Raw genomic sequence first — 19,835 nt, forward strand, 5'->3', positions numbered from 1 at the left:
TAAAGAAGATGTGGTACATATATACAATGGAATATTACTCAGCCATAAAAAGGCAATTGGGTCACTTGTAGAGACATGGATGGACCTAGAGACTATCATACACAGTGAAGTGAGTCAGAAAGAAAATAATGCTGCTATGAACATTGGGGTACATGTATCTTTTTGAATTAGTGTTTCTGTTTTCTTCAGAGAAATACCCAGAAGCGGAATTACTGGATTATATGGTGGTTCTATTTTTAGTTTTTTGAAGAAACTCCATGCTGTTTTCCACAGTGCACCAGTTTACATCCATACTAACAGTGTACAAGGGTTCCTTTTCTCTACATCCTCGCCAACATTTATTATTTGTGGTGTTTTTGATGACCGCCATTGTGACAGGTGTGAAGTGATAACTCACTGTGGTTTTGACTTGCATTTCTCCAATGATTAGTGGTGTTGAGCATCTTTTCATGTGCCTATTGACCATCTGTATGTCTCCTTTGGAAAAATGTCCATTCAGGTCTTCTGCCCATTTTTTAATTGGGCTGTTTGTTTTTTTGATATTAAGCTATTTATATATTTTGGATAATAACCCCTTATTGGGCATATCATTTGCAAATATTTTCTCCCACTCAGTAGGCTGTCTCTTTCCTTTGTCGTACAAAAGATTTTAAGTTTAATTAGGTCCCATTTGTTTCTTTTTTGCTTTTGCTTCCTTTGCCTTAGGGGACAGATCCAAAAAAAAAAAAATGTTGCTATGATTTATGTCAAAGAGTGTTCTGCCTATATTTTCTTCTAGAAACTTTATGGCTTCAGTCTTACATTTAGGTCTTTAATCTAATTTGAGTTCATTTTTGTATACGGTGTGAGGAAATGTTCTAATTTCATTCTTTTACACGTAGCTGTCCAGTATTCCCAGCACCACTTACTGAAGAGACCATCTTTTTTCCATTGCATATTCTTGTCTCCTTTGTCGTGGATTAATTGACCATAATGTGTGGGTTTATTTCTGGGCTCTCTGTTTTCCTCATTCCCGGTTGTCCAGTCTATTACCAAGCTGGCAATTTCATCTAAATTTCTCTCAAACCTGACCACTGATTATTTCCAGTAACTCAAAGGAAAGCCAACATGTCTCCACTGAACTCCCTGCTTCTACTCTTACCCTCCTCCATCTATTCTCCACACAGAGTAACTTTTAAAAACACGTAAATTGGATCATGTCACTTTTCTGCTTGGGAGTCTCGAATGGCATCCCACTTTAATTAGAATAAAATTCAAACTTCTTTCCATGGCTTCCAAGGTCCTGCAAAGCCAGGCACCTGTTTACTTCTCTATTTTCAACCTCTGTTCCGACCAGAGCCTTCTCACAGCTCCTGGATCCGTACTCGTTCTCATCAGAGAGCATGATGCAGCTGTCCCTCAGTCAGGAATATTCTTTACTCTTTGATCAGTTAACTCTGACACATAGTTCAGATCTCACAGAAGCCTTCTCTGGCCTCCCAACTTACACAAGCTCTCATCTAGATTTTATAGCCAAAGGAAGGCCAAAATAATTTTAAGACATAGGACAAATGTACCAATAGTAAAATTTCATTTTTGGTTAAATTTATAAACTTCTTTTTATATGCTCAAAATCTTGATGGGATTATATATATATATAAAAGATAGTAACATAAAAGAAGAGTGTGGATTATATCCTCCTTTATCTATCTTCCAAGAGTTTTCTAAGGTTTCAGAATTTGAACTTTTACTGAATATACAAGTGAAAGCAGAAAATATGCTGTTTTATGAACATATCACCACTATCCTCTCCAAACTGCCTCAGATTTTACTTAGGAAATTGTTTATCTCTGTCTCTCCTCCATTTATCTCCTATCCCTGACCCCAGAAGAGACTCACATCTAAAGCACACCAGTCCTGCATCATTGAAATGACATGTGTTAATTTCATTTGCAGTGTGAAGGCTGCTTCCCACTCTGGTTCCATTTCAATATGCTGTCCTACTTGACGTGTAACTGGATCCATTCCCTTAAAAGGAATGAAAAGATTTTTAAATAAACTAAAATTACATCCGTTCTTTTACATCAAAACTTAAGAAATAATGCAGAAGAAATACTGATTACAAAAACATATAAAGTAAAAGTTCTAACAGGAAGTTTCAAGTAGTATGAGAAGTCCAACTTCTTAAATAACACGTTTATATAACATTCTCTAAAATTTTATAAATAAAAAATCCCAATAAAATATAGAACAACTTATTTTAGAGGCAATCTTCTATATGTTTTAGACAATAAAATGTATATACTTCACTGCAACAATCCTTCAAATCCCTTTTTAGCTCTATCATCCATAGAAAAAACTGTCAGAAGAAACCTGGCAGACTTTTAAAACGCTACTGAATTTATAAATATGTTTTATAATATACTAAAATAAAATTTTTATATTTATTTGTAATCTGTAACTAAAAGTTTTCATAGGGCTTCCCTGGTGGTGCAGTGGTTAAGAATCCACCTGCCAAGGCAGGGGACACGGGTTCGAGCCCTGACCTGGGAAGATCCCACGTGCCGTGGAGCAACAAAGCCTGTGCGCCACAACTACTGAGCCTGTCTTCCAGAGCCTGAGCTCTAGAGCCCGCGAGCCACAACTACTGAAGCCTGCGTGACTAGAGTCCGTGCTCTGCAACAAGAGAAGCCACCACAATGAGAAGCCCGCGCACTGCAACGAAGAGTAGCCCCGCTCGCCACAACTAGAGAAAGCCCGGGCGCAGCAACGAAGACCCAATGCAGCAATCAATCAATCAATCAATCAATCAATCAATAAAGTTTTCATAGAGACCGAAAGAAAGCAAAACAAGAAAAACATAAACAGCTTTTAATATAAAAGAATATAACTTTTTTAGAAACTAGCCTAACTACCCTGGTGCACTGGAACTGATTAAAAATAATAGAAAATACAGGACACTTCGAGTATTCAAAATGACCAAGGTAGATACTCTTTCTATAGGTACAAGGAAAAAAATAGAAGTACTATAATAAAACACCCAGAAACCACCACCAACATGGGAACTAGAATATATCCTAAAAATGATAGGTTAACTTTGCTTATTCCTTTCTTAAGAAAGCCAGACAGCTACTAAAGGAATCATAATGATAGTCCTCAGGTTTTCTGAAATGTCATCTATCTTTTTACAGTTAGGAGAATTCCCTGGCAGTCCAGTGGTTAGAACTCTGTGCTCTCACTGCCAGATTTAATTCCTGGTTGGGGAACTAAAATCCCACAAGCCTCGAGGCATGGTCCCAAACAAACAAACAAACAAAACCAAAACAACAAAAAACTGGTTAACTATACCAGTTTCTGCTTCTAGATTCTATTTTGTATACAGAAGTGTTTCCAAAAAGAAAATTAAATGGGGGGGGGTTCTATACTATATCATATAAATATGGTATCAATGAAAGAAAAATATGGAAACATTAAGAAGACATAGTTTCCTAAATAACTAATTTGACAATACTTCCATGTAAGCATATTCAAAACAAAACCATCTGCAACCCCCAAGGAAAGAACATTAACGGTGACCAAAAAATAACCAAATACAAAAGTACAGCAGATGTCAGAACCTCTGCTGGGATCTCATGCATTCTATACCTTTCTAAGAGTTTCCAATTAAGAGGAGCTTTTTTTTTTTTTTTTTTTTAAGAGGAGCTTCTTGATCCAAATTATTCTTTTAAAAATGTGCCCAGTGTCGGGCTTCCCTGGTGGCGCAGTGGTTGGGAGTCCGCCTGCCGATGCAGGGGGCGCAGGTTCGTGCCCCAGTCCGGGAGGATCCCACATGCCGCGGAGCAGCTGGGCCTGTGGGCCATGACCGCTGAGCCTGCGTGTCCAGAGCCTGTGCTCCGCAATGGGAGAGGCCACGGCACTGAGAGGCACACAGGTACCTTTTTTTTCGTGTACCACACACAAAAAAATGTGCCCAGTATGAAAAAAATGCACAGACAGAAAGGTATTTAGTTCAGTGAACTAAAAAAAGGGAGAAAGTAAATGTTTCACTTTTGAAATGTGTCAGCTTATACATACCTGCATACATTTGAGTAATTCCAAAAAGGCATCAAATCCTTCTAGGAACTTCTGCCTCAGATCATCTGACCATTCAGTTGGTTTGCTAATTAACACATACCTGAACAACACAAAAACAACAATGAATATATGGACGAACAATGACCTTTTATAAGTTGCAACTGGTTCAATAATTAAGCGAAAACTTACTTAAGATCTAAAATAAGGCTCTGAACTCTCCTAAACTTGAAGGCTTGTAAAGCAGTATATCGTTCAAACTGAAACCTGCCCTGCGCATCTCGATGTCTCAAATGATCCATAAAAGTCTTAATGATAATGGTCATTAGGTTTTCTTCTGTGATGAGCATCCGAGCCTAGGACAAAGTATATCAGAGTACATGGTAATAAAAAACTATTTACCATAAAGCTAAAAAAAAAGTCACCAATGTTGGTTAGCTCTTTCAGTTTAGACCTTTTTCAACACAGCTATGTAATATCATAAATGCATTTTTGTGTATTTCTAAATAACAATTACTTACTCCAATTGCCACGTGTATGAAGCAACAATTATATCACGGAGAAAGATGCCAGAATGTAAGGAGACAGATCCAAGGCTCATTATTCAAAGACAATTCAGGGTGGGGGATCTGAACCAGGCTGCAAATTTTCCTTAACTGAGACATTTAGACACCTATAATGGTATGGTATAATTATTCTAGGATCCACAGGTTTATATCACAGATTCTGTAGAACTCAGTACGAAACCATATTTCCTCTTAATCTTAGTTGAGATTTACTTTTTTGTTTTTCTTTCTATATATAGATATACATATTAATATATTTTTGAATAAGCAAATACACTTAAATGATGCAAAAAACAGGTAAAAAGTTAAGTCTCCTAGCTCCCAAAGTCCCCCTTGCAAAGGCAATCTCTGTTAGCAGTTTTCTTGCATATACTTCCAGAGATGGTGTGTATATAATATATACGTGTATGCATATATACACACATATATATATAGTACATGGATAACTGTTATTAAGTAGATATAAGTATGGGTATGTATAATGATCTCCCCCCCTGCCCAAAGGATAGCATATTATAAATACGGTTCTGCACTTGGTTTTTTCACTTGATATATTTTGGAGATTGTCCCATACCAGTTCACATAAATTCCCTCATTCTTTTTAATTATCCCCAGTACTCTTTTCTATCATACTTTATTAGCCAGGCCCTTACTGGTGAGATATTTGGGTTTTTCCCAGTCTTACGCTATTTATCACAAAAGATACTGCAACAAATATCTACTATGTACAGTTGCAAGGATATTTATAGGATAATTTCCTAGAAGTGGAATTACTGGGTTAAGGTGTATATACATTATGAATTTTGACTGCTATCACCAAACCCCTCAAAGAAGATAAAAGAATGCAAAAGTTAGATGTCTAAGAATATAGTAAAACTGTATTCTAATGTAGAGGTTAAGTTGTAAAGTCATCAGATAAGGAGAAAATCGATATAGTTAAACATACCTTTGAAAAACTCTGAAATCATCATCCCATTGCCAGGACTTAGGCCCCAAAAAGCTCAAAAGTCAATAGGATTAATTTCTGTTTATTTTCCTAGACAGTGAAGACTAAGTTCAAGTTCGAAGGAGGGGAGGTATTGACAAGTAAAAGGATTTTCCTTCTTGTTTGCTATATTAGTCAATTTTGAGACAATTAAATGACTATATGTGATTTCACTGACCTAAGAAAAACTCTGGTCTCGGGGAAAACCTTTTACTATTTCGCCATCAAGCATAATGTTTGCTTTGGGTTTTTACTTTTTGCTTTGTCTTCAGGTATTTTATCAGATTAAATAAATTCTTTCATTCCTATTTCATTTGCTATGAGGTATTTTTCGTTCATTTTAAATCATGAATTCAGGAAAAGCATCTAATATGATCTTTTCTCTCCCTTTTGTCTGTTAATAAGTTGAATTACGCCAGTTGATTTTTTTTTCAAATGGTATACTACTCGCGTTAAGGAAATAAAACCAAACTTGGTTGTGATGTATTATCCTTTTTCTATATTGCTTGATTCAATCTGTGCAACCTTGTTTGTGAGAGAAATTAAATGGTAATTTTCTTTTCTTGTAATTGTTGGGTTCTGGTATCAAGGTTACAGAGGACTTAATTGGCAAGTATATTCTCTTTCTCTATTTTCTAGAAAAAGTTATATAAGACAGGTATTATTTTTTTCTTAAATATTTGGAAGAATTCTCCAGTATAGCCTTTGGGCCTGGGGACTTCTTTGTGAGAAGATTTTTATATTAATTAAAATTTTCTATTTCTTGTTTCTCTTCTAACGACCTGTGTTTTTTTCGTAGGGATTTGTTCATTTCATCCAAATTTCCAATTATATTGATTAATTTGATCCTAATATTGCCTATTTTCTATTTAAAATCTGTAAGATTTGTAGTTTTTTGTAGTCCTTTTTAAATAAAATTTTTTCTGTTTTTCTTATTAGACTTTCTATAGATCTACCCCCATCCCTTTTTTTTCAAAGAAAAATCTTTTTTCTACATTTACATTGTTTTATTAATTTCTGTTCTTTACTATTTCCCTTTTTCTACTTTCTTTAGACAAAAAATATAAGTACTTGTATTACAATGGCCTTCAAGGTCTGGCACTAATCCACTCCCATGTTCCCCTTATCCCCAGACTCAATGACCTCATGGATCATTCTCCTCCTCACTCACTCTAGCAACACGGGCCTGTTCTGGGTTCTTTCTTCCAAAATGCCAAGTGCACATTCATCTCAGAACTTTGCACTTGCTGTTCCCTCTGCCTAGGAAGCTCTTTCACCGGTTAGTCACATCACTTAGTCCCTCACGCCTCTGTCCAAACACTACTTCTCTGAGAGACCTTTTTTGATAACCTTGTATAAAATATGACCCTTCCATTGTCACTCTCTAACCCCTTAACCCGCTTTCCTACTTTACAGCACTTCTCAACATTTGATTTATTATAAATATGTAAATATTATATACATCTGTCTCTCCCCAGTTGCACTATAAATCCCATGGGAACAGGGTCTTTTGTCTTTTTTGTTTACTGCTATATTTATCTCCAGAGCCCCAAACAGTGCCTAGTTAATAAAGGTGCTAAATAAATATGCTCTGAATAAATGAATACATATGTTATTTTTCTAGTGCTTCTAACTAAAGGAGTCAGACAAGAAACATAAAAGGTTGAAATATCAGAAAAAAACAAAAATTATTATTTGTAGATTACTAGAAATTCCAAGGAATCAACACAAAATATTAGAGAAAATGTTAATAAGAAAACCAGCCTGATAAAAGATGGATATATAAAAATCAGTAGTTTTCTCTTTTTTTTGCGGTACGCGGGCCTCTCACTGTTGTGGCCTCTCCCGTTGCGGAGCAAAGGCTCCGGACGCGCAGGCTCAACGGCCATGGCTCACGGGCCCAGCCGCTCCGCGGCATGTGGGATCTTCCTGGACCGGGGCACAAACCCGTGTCCCCTGCATCGGCAGGCGGACTCTCAACCACCATGCCACCAGGGAAGCCCAAAAATCAGTAGTTTTCTTACATATTAGCCATAGTGAGATTAAAAATGTGAATAATTTACAATAGTGTCAAAAATATAAAACATAAACACTTTTAGGACAAGTTATGTTCCTAGATGGGGATACTCAATATTGCAAAGTTATCAGTTCTTCCCATACTATCTATAAATACAACATCTTTTCAGTCAAAAACCCTAATGTGGTTTCTGAAATTGACAAACTGATTTTAGTTCTTCTCTAAAAAAAAGCCTAAAATAATTAAGAATTTTTTTGAAAAGAATAATGAAAGAAGATTTAGCTCTATAAAATATCAAAATGGAATAGTAAGCTAATTTATTAAAACTCGGTACTGGCATGGAAATGGACAAAAGGATCAATGGAGGAGAGAAACAGATTTGAATACACATGGGATTGTTTCAAAGGCTTCTCAAACTCATCCCTGACTCAACTGAAAGCAACACTTTCCCTTTTTATAAGTTCTCATTCTCCACTTGGTTACAAAAGTCAGAAACCCAGAAATCACCTTTATATTTTCCCCTCAAACCCAACAACCAATCACTCACCAAACCTAATATTCCTCAAACCCAACGTGTGGCCCGTCAGTAGATTTCACTACTTACATATCTCTCACAACTTCTATACCGGCTGCCACAATCCCCACAGGTTTCCCACATCCACTACTGCTCCTGCAAATTTGTTCTCCAAATTACAAGAAGCATCATCTTTTAAAAATCACAAATGTGATGATATAAGTGTCACCTAAAACTCTTCAGTGCCTTCCAATGTTCTTAAGAGAAAAACCAAAACCCTTAATTTGGCCCCAGATATCTCATTAGTGGCTAAATAGACTCCAGACAGCTTCAACTGTCCTAGAATATACCCTTGAACATAAAAATAATCTGGGGAAAAAACAGTCATTAAAAAAAAGAAGCTGGAACATAATACCTTGTTAATAAAATAACTGTAGAATACTCTTAACTCCATACAATTAGGCCCCCTTGCCTATGTTTCTGGTCTCATTTAACTCCGTGTTCAAGGATCTTCGACCGTACTTCTTCCCTTCTCTTCCCTTCCCTACTTCAGGATTTTCTCAAGTGTTGATTCCTATGCATGATTTCTCTTCACACTCCAACATAAAGTTACCTTCTCTACAGAATCCTCTTCTGAACTGTGGGAAAAGGTCAGATCTCTCCTACTCTATCAAAACAACAGAATTCTTCAGTTTTTATTATAATTTTAATTACCATTTATGTGAGTCTTTCCCTCCCTACTGTTAAGTTCCATGACGGCAAGGCCCATATCTGTTCACCGTTCATTCCCAAAACCTAGAATTGTGCCCAATAAATAATAGGTGCTCAGTAATTTTTTTTAATGAATTAAATATTAATAAATTATTCAATAGAACTAAAACATAGTGATGCCTCCTGGAACAACTAGTGAAACTTAGTACAAGATCACCCAATCATCATGATTCAACTGCCTTAGTTACCCCTTCCCTTAGCAGGGAAAAGGAGGCTTCTTAGAATGTGAGATTATACACAATATGCTGTTTCTTCTTTTTTTGGCCGTGCCATGCAGCTTGGAGGATTTTAGTTCCCCGACCAGGGATTGAACTTGCAGGCAGTGAAAGCACTGAGTCCTAACCATTGGATGGCCAGGGAATTCCCACAATATGCTGTTTCTAATGGATAGATTTGTTAAACTAATGAGTTTAATTTTAACTCATCAGTTCAAAACCTCGGGGAAGTACTATGAGAAAGTACAGATTAAGTTCAAATGACTTTCCTCCTCCAGATTACACATTCAAAGATACATGTTCTAGTATGACTGAAGGCATCTGAAGTCTGATCACCCATTAATAAAATATTTTTCTATTCAGGAATATACAGATCTCAGTTCTCTATTATTTTAAGGCTTTACTTCTTCTAATGAAAAACAAGAAAATTCTTCTTAGTCTTTTAGTACTTACAAGTGAAGGGACTGTGAAAATCTGAACCGAGAGGTCTGCGATTGAAAACTCTCTGTCGTGGTCATCTGTCACATAATCACTCTGCAAACGCTCATAGTTCTATTAAGAAGGCAAAAAAAGGCAAGGAGTGCCAACTATCAGTTACAAAGAAAAGGCAAGCACTACTCACCAGAGTAGGTGCGGTGAAGAACTGGACAGACAGAGCAGTCACGGACACTGCTCGCTCGTGATCATCCTCCATAAAATCTCTCTGCAACTGCTGGTAATTCTAAACAACAAGGGGGAGATTCACCTCTAATCCACAATGACCAATGTTTAAGGATTATAATGAAATATCAGTGCTGGAGGAGTCAATAAGATATTCTATGAGAATGATAAGTGGAATGTACCAACTAAACTCTGTGTAAATATCAATTCACTATACAATCTTCTTTAGCACAATGGCAATTTGTGAACTCAAATAGGAGTAACAGCTACTAAAATCCTGGGACGTCACTGTACATGGGTGGAGCCAAATCACAGTAGCTTTACACTGTCTCTGATGAAACCACACTTTCATTACTTCTGGATGCCTATCAGAGTCACCTGATGGCTCTTTCAAAGTATACATGCTTGGGCCCCATTCTTGGTGAATCTGCTTCAGTAGGTTTGAGAATGGAACGCAAACACACGCATTTTGAAAGAGCTGCCCAAATGATTCTTGTATGTTTCCTTTGTTAATAACCCCTAATTCAGGTGAATAAAAAACCAAGCAGTTAGCTTAATCGCATGCTGCTGAAAGGGAGAAGAACATAATTCAATAATATCAACAACCTAGAGTTATGCTTCTTAAATCACATCCAAATATACCGGTCATTTCAACTAAAATTATCTTTTCTTACACAAAATTTAACAGGAATAACATAATTCAATGACATAGGTTTAAAGTCTTCATTTATCATTTCACATCATACACACTGCAGAGATGGATAGTCACATTATCATGGCAGATGATAAACAAGAAAACCCTCACTGCTAGAATTTTATTCTATTGATGAAAGATAAAATGATCATTTATGAAGTTTCTTAGAATTTAAAATCAACGCATTGACATATTACTATCAGCTGTTAATTTTACAAACACTGGTTATAATCATGGACTACAGTTACTCTGTATATAACCTATTTTGTTAATCTTTAAAAGTGAGAAACCACTTACCTTTGCAAATCGAACAGCAAACAATTTCTTGTATTTCAAATCCATAAGTAGACTGCTCATGAACAACTGATGATACACACTCCTAGCACCTTTCACAAAAAGAGCAGACGTAAGATAAGGATATATCAAACAAGCCAAAAATTACACTTCCAAAGTTTTCATATGATCAACTGTATTTTAAGTGTCAAGAGCAACACTCTACATGTGTTCCTTAATCAGTTTTTCTAAATATATTTTTCAAACAAAACATAAAGGTGATTTAATTTGGATCATGGATCCCCAAATCTGTTTTTTCCCCAAAGAATAAGACTGCATGTGTTAATTCTAAAAACCATAAATATATTTATTAAATACCTCCCCAAATGAAAAAGAAACTAACATCCCAATTACTTGTGTAAGTTCCCCTATACCTTAAAAGTAGTTAAGATATGTACCTTTCCACAATTTGGAATCACTAAGCATCAACCTATCCACTAGAGAAGAGTTTTCACCATTTGGCCCTTCTTGTAAACCAACTTGACATAAAATTCGGCGAAGACCATCTTAAAACAAGAAGAAAAGTAGTCAAGATACAGTAACTTCAAATATTAAAATAAAATGACATATTAGTAGAAATTTTCAAATGGATCTACTATAGAGTCTTACTTTTTTTTTTTTAACTAAAGGTCAAATTTATTCAGAAAAAGTAAACATATTAACTATTTTATTAACATGTTCACAAAATGGAGAAAAATTCCAAATCTTGCATTATACACCAACTCTTATTCCAGAATACCAAAATACATGTGTATCGGAACGGCAATGACCTCTTATGCTGTAAAGAATTTAAATAAACAACAAAGAACCCAAAAGCCACTGAAATAAACATGGTTCTTTAAGCATCTATGCTAATTAAACCAGGTTACAGTAAAATTGTTACATATCCCATGATAACTGAAGATAGGTATAATATAAAATTGTACTACCATTTAAAAGAAAGAATACATTACCTCTGTACTTTAATATATACCAGTCCATTTTATTAATGTTATGCAAAATGTTCTTCATTAAACAAAAATACACTATGTACTTATGTATACCTACTATATGAGGGGTTTTGGAAGGCAAATTCCTTTATATTCTAAATGCTAAACTTAAAAACTATATATAAGCATTAACAAAACCAGAACTTTAATACCTTCTAGTTTCATATTTTATATTTAAAATCACTGTTTTTAAGTCTTCTACAAGCATGCAAAATAATCCGAAAAAAACCCCCAAAAATAGAGTAACTTTAAAATTTAAGAGTCACCAACTAGAAATTGTTTACAAGGCTAAAGAGAAAACTTTATATATGAATTAAATAATAGATGATAAGGTCTTTAAATTGTTGATGGTAAATAAATTTTCTCAAAGAAAATTTTCAGCAGAAAACTGATTCCATGATACTATTCATTAATGCTGTAGCACAGTACTTGGCATAAAGATATCCAATGGAAAACACCAAAGCCAAAAAAAAAAAAAGAGGATGAGTGAAATAATTGGAAAGACATTTAGATTAAACAAACACATTCTCCTAAATTTCCACACCCCCATATTTTCACCTGTCAATTCACAGTGTGGCAATACTCTTTCTAGTAGCCTTTTAATACAAACGTTTTAGAAATTTTCTTTATAGCAAACATTGGAATGTCATTTATTCAAACCACCTCTCTTGGAAGAACAGTATGACAGCTTAAATCTATTCCTAGTTTACTCTTCAGTGTTACACAACAAACTTGTATTTTTGGCATTGGACGTGAAGGTTCTTAATTCTGTTTATCACTACTTTTAAAAGATTATCTAATTTGTAGACTGTGGAAAAACAAAAACTCAAATACACAGTAACTTCAAATTTGCAAATTTTCAGGGTTGCAAATTATTAGTAACCACAAGTCGTAGAAGTCAAAACAAAGACAGCCTTTAAACAGTTAATCATTTAGGTTTTATATATAGCAGCATTATGCAGCTTGCTTTGTGGAAGAGAATTCCACAGGATACGCCATTAAGAAATAGGTTCTTTTATCAAGTTGGTAAGATTTAGGTTTCATTAGCGTATGATAGTCATTTACAATTGTTTAACCCACTGTTTCCTGCATTTATTTGAACACAGACTCCTCTGTATGCATATAAAAAGATCCCAGGGATCAAAATTGGGAAACAGATTTTTTTCTATGTATAAAGATATTATGAGATGGTATTTTAAAACATGAAACTAAAGCAAAAAAATGATTCCACTTGCTATTTTTTCCAAAACAGTTTTGCAAAGGCATATGAGCTCATTTTTAAGTCAATTAGCACAAGTATGAACCTACCTGAATATCCAATAATACTTCCCAGCCAAGACAAAAGTTTCAAACCAAAATTCTGATGTGCGACAATAGACGAATGCATAACTTGAACTTTGAGTGGCTTTGTCTGTCTACTGGTATTTCTCTTAAAAAGAAATGGCAGGATGAAAAAACAAACTTAAAAAGGCTATTTTAGAGCAAGAAGTTAATATTTTTATTTAATATAGCTACACTCTCATCATTATAGGGGAGTTTTTCATGTATGTAAGAAAAATACCATGTGGCTTGCTTTACTCAGATTCTAATTTTCTAGAAGGAATCCTAGGATTCTTACAAAAAAGTAAGAAGTTACAGCTTTAAGTAACCTGAATTTTTGGTCTTATATTTGAAAATCTGCCCCACCAATTATAAATTATTTAAATGCTTAAATTGGCTTTATGTCTTTAAACTAATTTTTAATGTAATTACACACTAATTTAAATAATTTACTTCATTGCACAAATGTGATGTTATCAATACTTTAAAAAAATTTTAGTAAATACACACAAAACTTTCCAACTTAACCATTTTTAAGTGTGCAGTTCTGTAAAGCACACATTGTTGTATAACCAGTCTCCAGAACTCTCTGTCTTGCAAAACCAAAACTCTGTACCCATCAAACACTCCAGGTACCTCATACAAGCAGAATCATACATTATTTATAATATCTTTTTGTGACTAGCTTATTTCACTTAGCATAATGTCCTCAAGGTTCATCCACACTGTAGCATGTATCAGAATTTTCTTCCTTTTTAAGGCTGAATAATATTCTATTGTATGTATATAGACTTTGTTTATCCATTCATCCATTGATAGACACTAAAGTTGCTTCTACCTTTTGTCTACTGTGAATAATGTTGTTAAGAACATGAGACCCTGCTTTCAATTCTTTCGTGTATATATCCAGAAGCAAGACTGCTGGATCATATGGCAATTCTATTTTTAATTTTTAGAGGAACCACCATACTGTTTTCCGTAGTGGTCGCACCATTTTACATTCCTACCAATAGTGAACGAGGGTTCCAATTTTTCCATATCCTTGCCGATACCTGTGATTTTCTGTTATTGTTTTGTTGTTGTTTGTTTTTAATAGCCATCCAAATGGATATGAGGTGGTATCTTATTGTGGTTTTTACTTGCATTCCCCTAGTGATTAGTAATACTGAGCATATTTTCCTGTGCTTTGGCAATCTGCATATCATCTTTGGATAAATGTCTATTTAAGTCTATCAAAGCTTTTAATTTAACATGTTTTCCCCCCTTTTCCTTTTTTGCTTGGATCATCTTTCTACCCACCAGTTCATCCCATCTCCATAACCCACATTAACACAGTACACCTTTGCATATTTTATCCATCTATATGTACTATATATGTACACATTTATAAAGGTTTTTATTTGATTTACAAAAAATGGGATACTACACATATTCTGTCGCATCTTTGTGTTAACAGTTTTTTTGTTGTTAATGACTCAATAATATTCTGTGGTGTGATTTAGACATTCTTTAGAGAAGGGCATTCATAGTCTCTTTGTTTACAGTCTTCTATGACTATAAAAAAAACGTAGTACTGAACATCTCTGTACACACACTACCTGGTGTTTATATTTTTACAGGATAAATTCCTAAGAGAGATTACAGATGCTACTAGATTGTTTTCCAATTATGTGGTAGCAATTTATTTTTACACAAGTACTTCTGTTCTCTGCATCTCTGCCAGCAAGGTACTTTATCACTCTAATTTCTCCATCTTGTTGGGTATGAAATCTCCATCACTTTACTAAACTAGGTAGTTTGAGTCTCTTTTTACATATATTTACCACCTAGATCTTCTCTGTTGTGATTGTCTTTTCATACCCTATATGTCCATTTTTCTATTTTGTTGTTTGCTCCTTACCTGATAATCTATGAGTGCTCTGTTTATCATAAACATTAAATGTCTATCCTTTGTGTTAGAAATAATTTTTCTAAATCTACTGACATTTTTTATAATATTTTACTATGCAAATTTTTTATGTAGCCAAAAATAAGTTCTTTTCTAACTCCTGGGGTTCTAGTCTTGGTTAAGAAGCTCTCCTCCTCCCTTAGAATGTACTTGTTTCCTAGATTTTCCTCATACTAGTATCTATTTCTGGACTTTCTGTTCTATATTATGCATATAGTATATCTATGCAGACACTACCAGAGATTACAAGTACTGATTTTTAAGGGAAAAACCGTAATAACACTGTGAAGCAACAAATGTAAAGGGAAAAAAAACACCTCCTTTACCTGGATTCATCTACTGTAAACATTCTATTCCAACTGCTTTATCATTTGCACATTATCTTTCTTTCTCCACACACACACAAGCATTAAAAAAAAACAAACAAACCACTGAAGGTTAAGTTTTATGCATAATGTCCCTTTATCCCTAAAAACTTCAGTATACATTTCCTAAGAATGGGCATGTTCTTTTTATACAACCACAGTATAGTTTCTGATGTATTATTAAATTGGGTATGTCCAGTTATCAATAAAGAATTTCTTAAATAAGACACAAACTCATGAAGAGAAAAATATATTTTGCTACATTAAAATTAAAGCTTTTGCTCAAGGAGAAGCATCACAAATAAGCTTAAAATAAGTCACATATTAGGAAAAGATACTGCAACAAAAGATCAGGATTCAGATTATGTAAAGAGCCCCTACAAATGAGTAAGAAAAAGACAAGTAACCTAACAACAAAAAAATGGGTAAAGGGTATGAACAAGAAATTCACAGAAAACTTAAATGACCAATACAATAAATATGAAATAAGATACTCAGTAATCAAGGCAGTGCAAATTTAACTGATGAGATGCCATTCATACACATCAGGTTGGCAAAATTTTAAAAATCTGACAATATATAGTTTTGACAAAGCGGTAGAGATATGGGAACTCTACTTCGATGCTGGCTGGAATGTATATTGGTACCACCATTTTGGAGATTAACTTGGCAAAATCTAGCATAGCTGAAAATGCTCAAAAGCTAACAACTCAGAAATTCCATTTCTTGGTATATACCCTAGAGAAACTTTTGCTTCTATGCAACAAGAGGACAAAAAAATGACCACAGCAGGACTGATAGTTATAGGAAAAAATTGGAGATATCCTAATTGTCCATCAACTGGAGAATGGAAAAATTATGGTACAGTCATCAATGGAATACTTACAGATACATGTATCAACACAGATAAATCTATAAACAACACTGAAATGAAAAGGCAAATTGCAATATAATATATTCAGTATGAATCTTGCTATATAATGTTTAAAGACTTCCAAATCAATACATATAATATGGACAGATATTTAACAGATGAAATATAAAGGCATGTATGAAAACGAAAGATAAATTAATGAAAGTAGTTATCTCTAGGGAAGGAGGAAGGGGAATGGGATTTAGAGGGGATAATACAAGGGCCTCTATACTATTTTATTTATTTAAAATACATATGAAGAAAATAAGGTATAATGTAGCACACAGGCATTTACTGTTATGTCTATTTTCATCTGTATATTTAAAATATTTCACAATATATAAAATTATATTTTAAAAGGACATTTACATAAAATGCAGTTACATGGAATAGTTAAAAACAATAAATTACAACTTTTAAAAATAAATCTAAATGTGGGGAATAGTTTTCTTTCAGATAAATTATACACTAAATGCTATCAGGATATGCAGCATACCTTGCTATTAGGTACCAAGAAACAACTTCCCTTGAATTCTAATCTTGGTGCTAAAGGCCAGTTTAATTCCTAAAAAGTAATGTGAAACCCTATCAAAAACAAAACAGAAAGCAAAAAACTTTCTAAGACATCTCTGATAAAAAAATAAGAAGACAGAAATATATACATATATATCTCATCTAAACATTCATTTTCTGTATCAATCTTACGTAGCTTAAAAAAAAACTAGATAAAGCAATAAGCAATGCTCAGGTAACATATATTTAAACATGATTTTTTTTTTTTTTTTTGCGGTACGCGGGCCTCTCACTGCTGTGGCCTCTCCCGTTGCGGAGCACAGGCTCCGGACGCGCAGGCTCAGCGGCCATGGCTCACGGGCCTAGCCGCTTCGCGGCATGTGGGATCTTCCCGGACCGGGGCACAGACCCGTGTCCCCTACATCGGCAGGTGGACTCTCAACCACTGCGCCACCAGGGAAGCCCCTAAACATGATTTTTGATTGATGTGGCTTTACATTCAGGAAGACAGAAGAATGTGTTCATACACACCAAAATGTGGGACTAGTTTTATACTAATAAAAAATAAGAGTGTAGACTATTTTTAAATTACTTACCACAATTACTGATTTTGCTTGTTCACAATACTGGAAGTCTCCATATCGAACAGACCTACGTCCCTGTAAATAAAGATATTTGAAATTAACTTGTAAAAATATTTATATTCAGTATTAATAACTTTTGAAACAGTAAACAAATAAACACAGTGTCATCTGAGCACATAACAACTCTGGTCAATTTTTTTTTTTTTTTTTTTTGCGGTACGCGGGCCTCTCACTGTTGTGGCCTCTCTGGTTGCAGAGCACAGGCTCCGGACACGTAGGCTCAGCGGCCATGTCTCACGGGCCTAGCTGCTCCGCGGCATGTGGGATCTTCCCGGACCGGGGCACGGACCTGTGTCCCCTGCATCGGCAGGCGGACTCTCAACCACTGCAGCACCAGGGAAGCCCTGGTCAATTTTTAATATCTACAATGTTTATTCTATTCATTAATTAAAAAGTAAATTAAAATATTTTCCTTCAAAACTATCCTAACATTTTTCAAGCCATTAATAAGTTCAAGTTGTTATGCTTGAACAACACAACATTTATTCTTCTAGGCTGCTATAATTTCTATTTTCATAACTGAATATTTCTAACCACTGTGTAGGATGAGAGCAACTGTATCTATGTTTCCTCCTAAACTTTCTGACAATAGCTTACAGTTATACCCAATATATATTTGGGTCAATATTCATATGAAATTAAAGAAAAATAGCCTAGATATATATACCTCTAACTCAATTTTCTAGGATAACTTATCTGTATTAAAAGTTTATTATGTGACATCAATATAATGAAATTACTTACATCTCGATCTACTGTAGTTGCAAAGCCAATGGCTTCTTTTTGTGTACAGTTAACAGCTTTCTGAAGAGTATAAATAACTTGTTCATAGGTATGAACCTCATCATTAAACAGCATGCAATAGTAGGTGTCACTCTTCTCTCTGTGGGATAAAACATTAACTATTTATTATCTATTTCCATTATCACCTTGCTCCAGGATGATTTATTAAGAGCACAGTTTGTTCTAGGGAACGTGCTAGGTACTAGGCACATACCTGTAATGAAGCCATCTGTAGTCCCCACACTCTATGACACTACCGGATGGTGGGAAAGATAGATACTATACATAAAGAATAGGATGCTAGAGTGGGATAAAACCAGTATGGGAGTTCAGAGAGCTGCCAAAGAAGTAATTTGAGAGCTGAAGTCAGAATTGGCTATCAGTGGTGCTCAATTGGGGGCAATTCTCCTCTACCCTCCATAGATGACCACTGGACAATGTCTGGAAACTTTTGGTTGTCATGACTGGGGTGGGAGTGCCACTGGCATCCAGTGGGTAAAGGCCAAGGATGCTGCTAAAAATTCTACAGTCCACCAGTTAGAGCCCATAATATCTGGCCCCCAAAGCCAACAGTGCGAAGGTTGAGAAACCATGGGCTAGAAGAAAGTGAAAGCAAAGGCCCTGAGGTGGCAAAAGTAAATACTGGGAGCTGGAGCACAGGGAGGAAGGAGGAGATTAGTCTGGAGATAGGCAGAAATATTAAAGACCTTGTAATGGATTTCGATTTTGCCATCCTAAGGGCAATCAAAGATTTGAAAGAGTGAAATAGGAGCTATGGTCAGATTTGTCTTAAAGTTCACTTTGGCTATATGTGGAGAATGGACCATGAGAGACACGAGTGGATATGGCAGTCTAGTTAGGGACGTCATGTTGTCCAAGGATGAAATTAATGCAATTTGGACTAGGATAGTAGTAATGGAGACGAACAGAAGTAAACAACTTGACAGAGGGAGAACCAGCTGGACCCGAAATCTAAGTGGGTATGCGTGACTCAGGTTTTTGGGTAGATGAAATGCCATTTACTAAGATGGGAAAACATTACAAGAGACGCAAGTTAGATTCTTTTCCCTTCTATGCTGGTGGTCCCAAACTTACAATGGAACAGAAAAATAAAAACACAACTCTTCTATTCTCTACGGTCTAAATTTGGATCTCAGATTTAGATCTTAGTTGGTCCCCAACTCAAAATACATGAAGATAAAGTCATGAGGTAACTAAGCCATTTTCAACATTTCCAAAAAAGGAATACTAACTCCTCATTTTACTAAAAAACAACCCACAACCTAATTATTTGGAACACTGTTGAGAAAGCAAAAAAGAAACACCACCAATGTCTTTTAGACTCTCACTTGTATTCAACCTTAACTGTGAATACAATTCCAACAAGCTTGGCTAGAATTAAAAGTAGAAGAGAAGGCTGCTTGAGGCAAGCACATTCATGCCGAAAAGTAAGCCCTTAACCTTAAATACAGCTATAGCAGAATCCAGCTCTCTGGTCACAAATTTGCAATCTCCTCAATAATCTAAGAACAAATGGTAAAAATGTTAGATGTAC

At 35.1% G+C, this 19,835-nt stretch overlaps 1 protein-coding gene across 9 annotated transcripts in view; it reads right to left on the reverse strand.

Moving 5' to 3' along the window:
* UBR2 (ubiquitin protein ligase E3 component n-recognin 2) overlaps positions 1 to 19,835 on the reverse strand; it is a 123,789-nt gene that overhangs the window by 52,085 nt on the left and 51,869 nt on the right. For 7 of the 9 annotated variants that reach the window (XR_016394612.1, XM_089918707.1, XM_022581904.3 and 4 more), the window contains 9 exons: positions 18,242 to 18,380; positions 17,450 to 17,512; positions 13,103 to 13,223; positions 11,204 to 11,311; positions 10,770 to 10,858; positions 9,572 to 9,670; positions 4,243 to 4,406; positions 4,054 to 4,153; positions 1,879 to 2,007 (listed from right to left, as the gene is read on the reverse strand). Coding sequence is in view for 8 of the 9 variants with exons in the window: in XM_089918707.1 (XP_089774833.1) it covers positions 1,879 to 2,007; positions 4,054 to 4,153; positions 4,243 to 4,406; positions 9,572 to 9,670; positions 10,770 to 10,858; positions 11,204 to 11,311; positions 13,103 to 13,223; positions 17,450 to 17,512; positions 18,242 to 18,380 (1,012 nt within the window). In the remaining variant the exon portion in view is untranslated. Of the gene's footprint in view, positions 1 to 1,878; positions 2,008 to 4,053; positions 4,154 to 4,242; positions 4,407 to 9,571; positions 9,671 to 9,740; positions 9,840 to 10,769; positions 10,859 to 11,203; positions 11,312 to 13,102; positions 13,224 to 17,449; positions 17,513 to 18,241; positions 18,381 to 19,835 lie in introns of all 9 variants that reach the window. The other 2 variants (XM_089918706.1, XM_022581905.2) reach the window with 1 other exon arrangement.

Source organism: Delphinapterus leucas, chromosome 10 (assembly GCF_059928025.1).
Source record: "Delphinapterus leucas isolate spDelLeu-1000000601 "Yukka" chromosome 10, BTC_Dleu_Yukka2, whole genome shotgun sequence".
Lineage (NCBI taxonomy): Eukaryota > Metazoa > Chordata > Mammalia > Artiodactyla > Monodontidae > Delphinapterus > Delphinapterus leucas.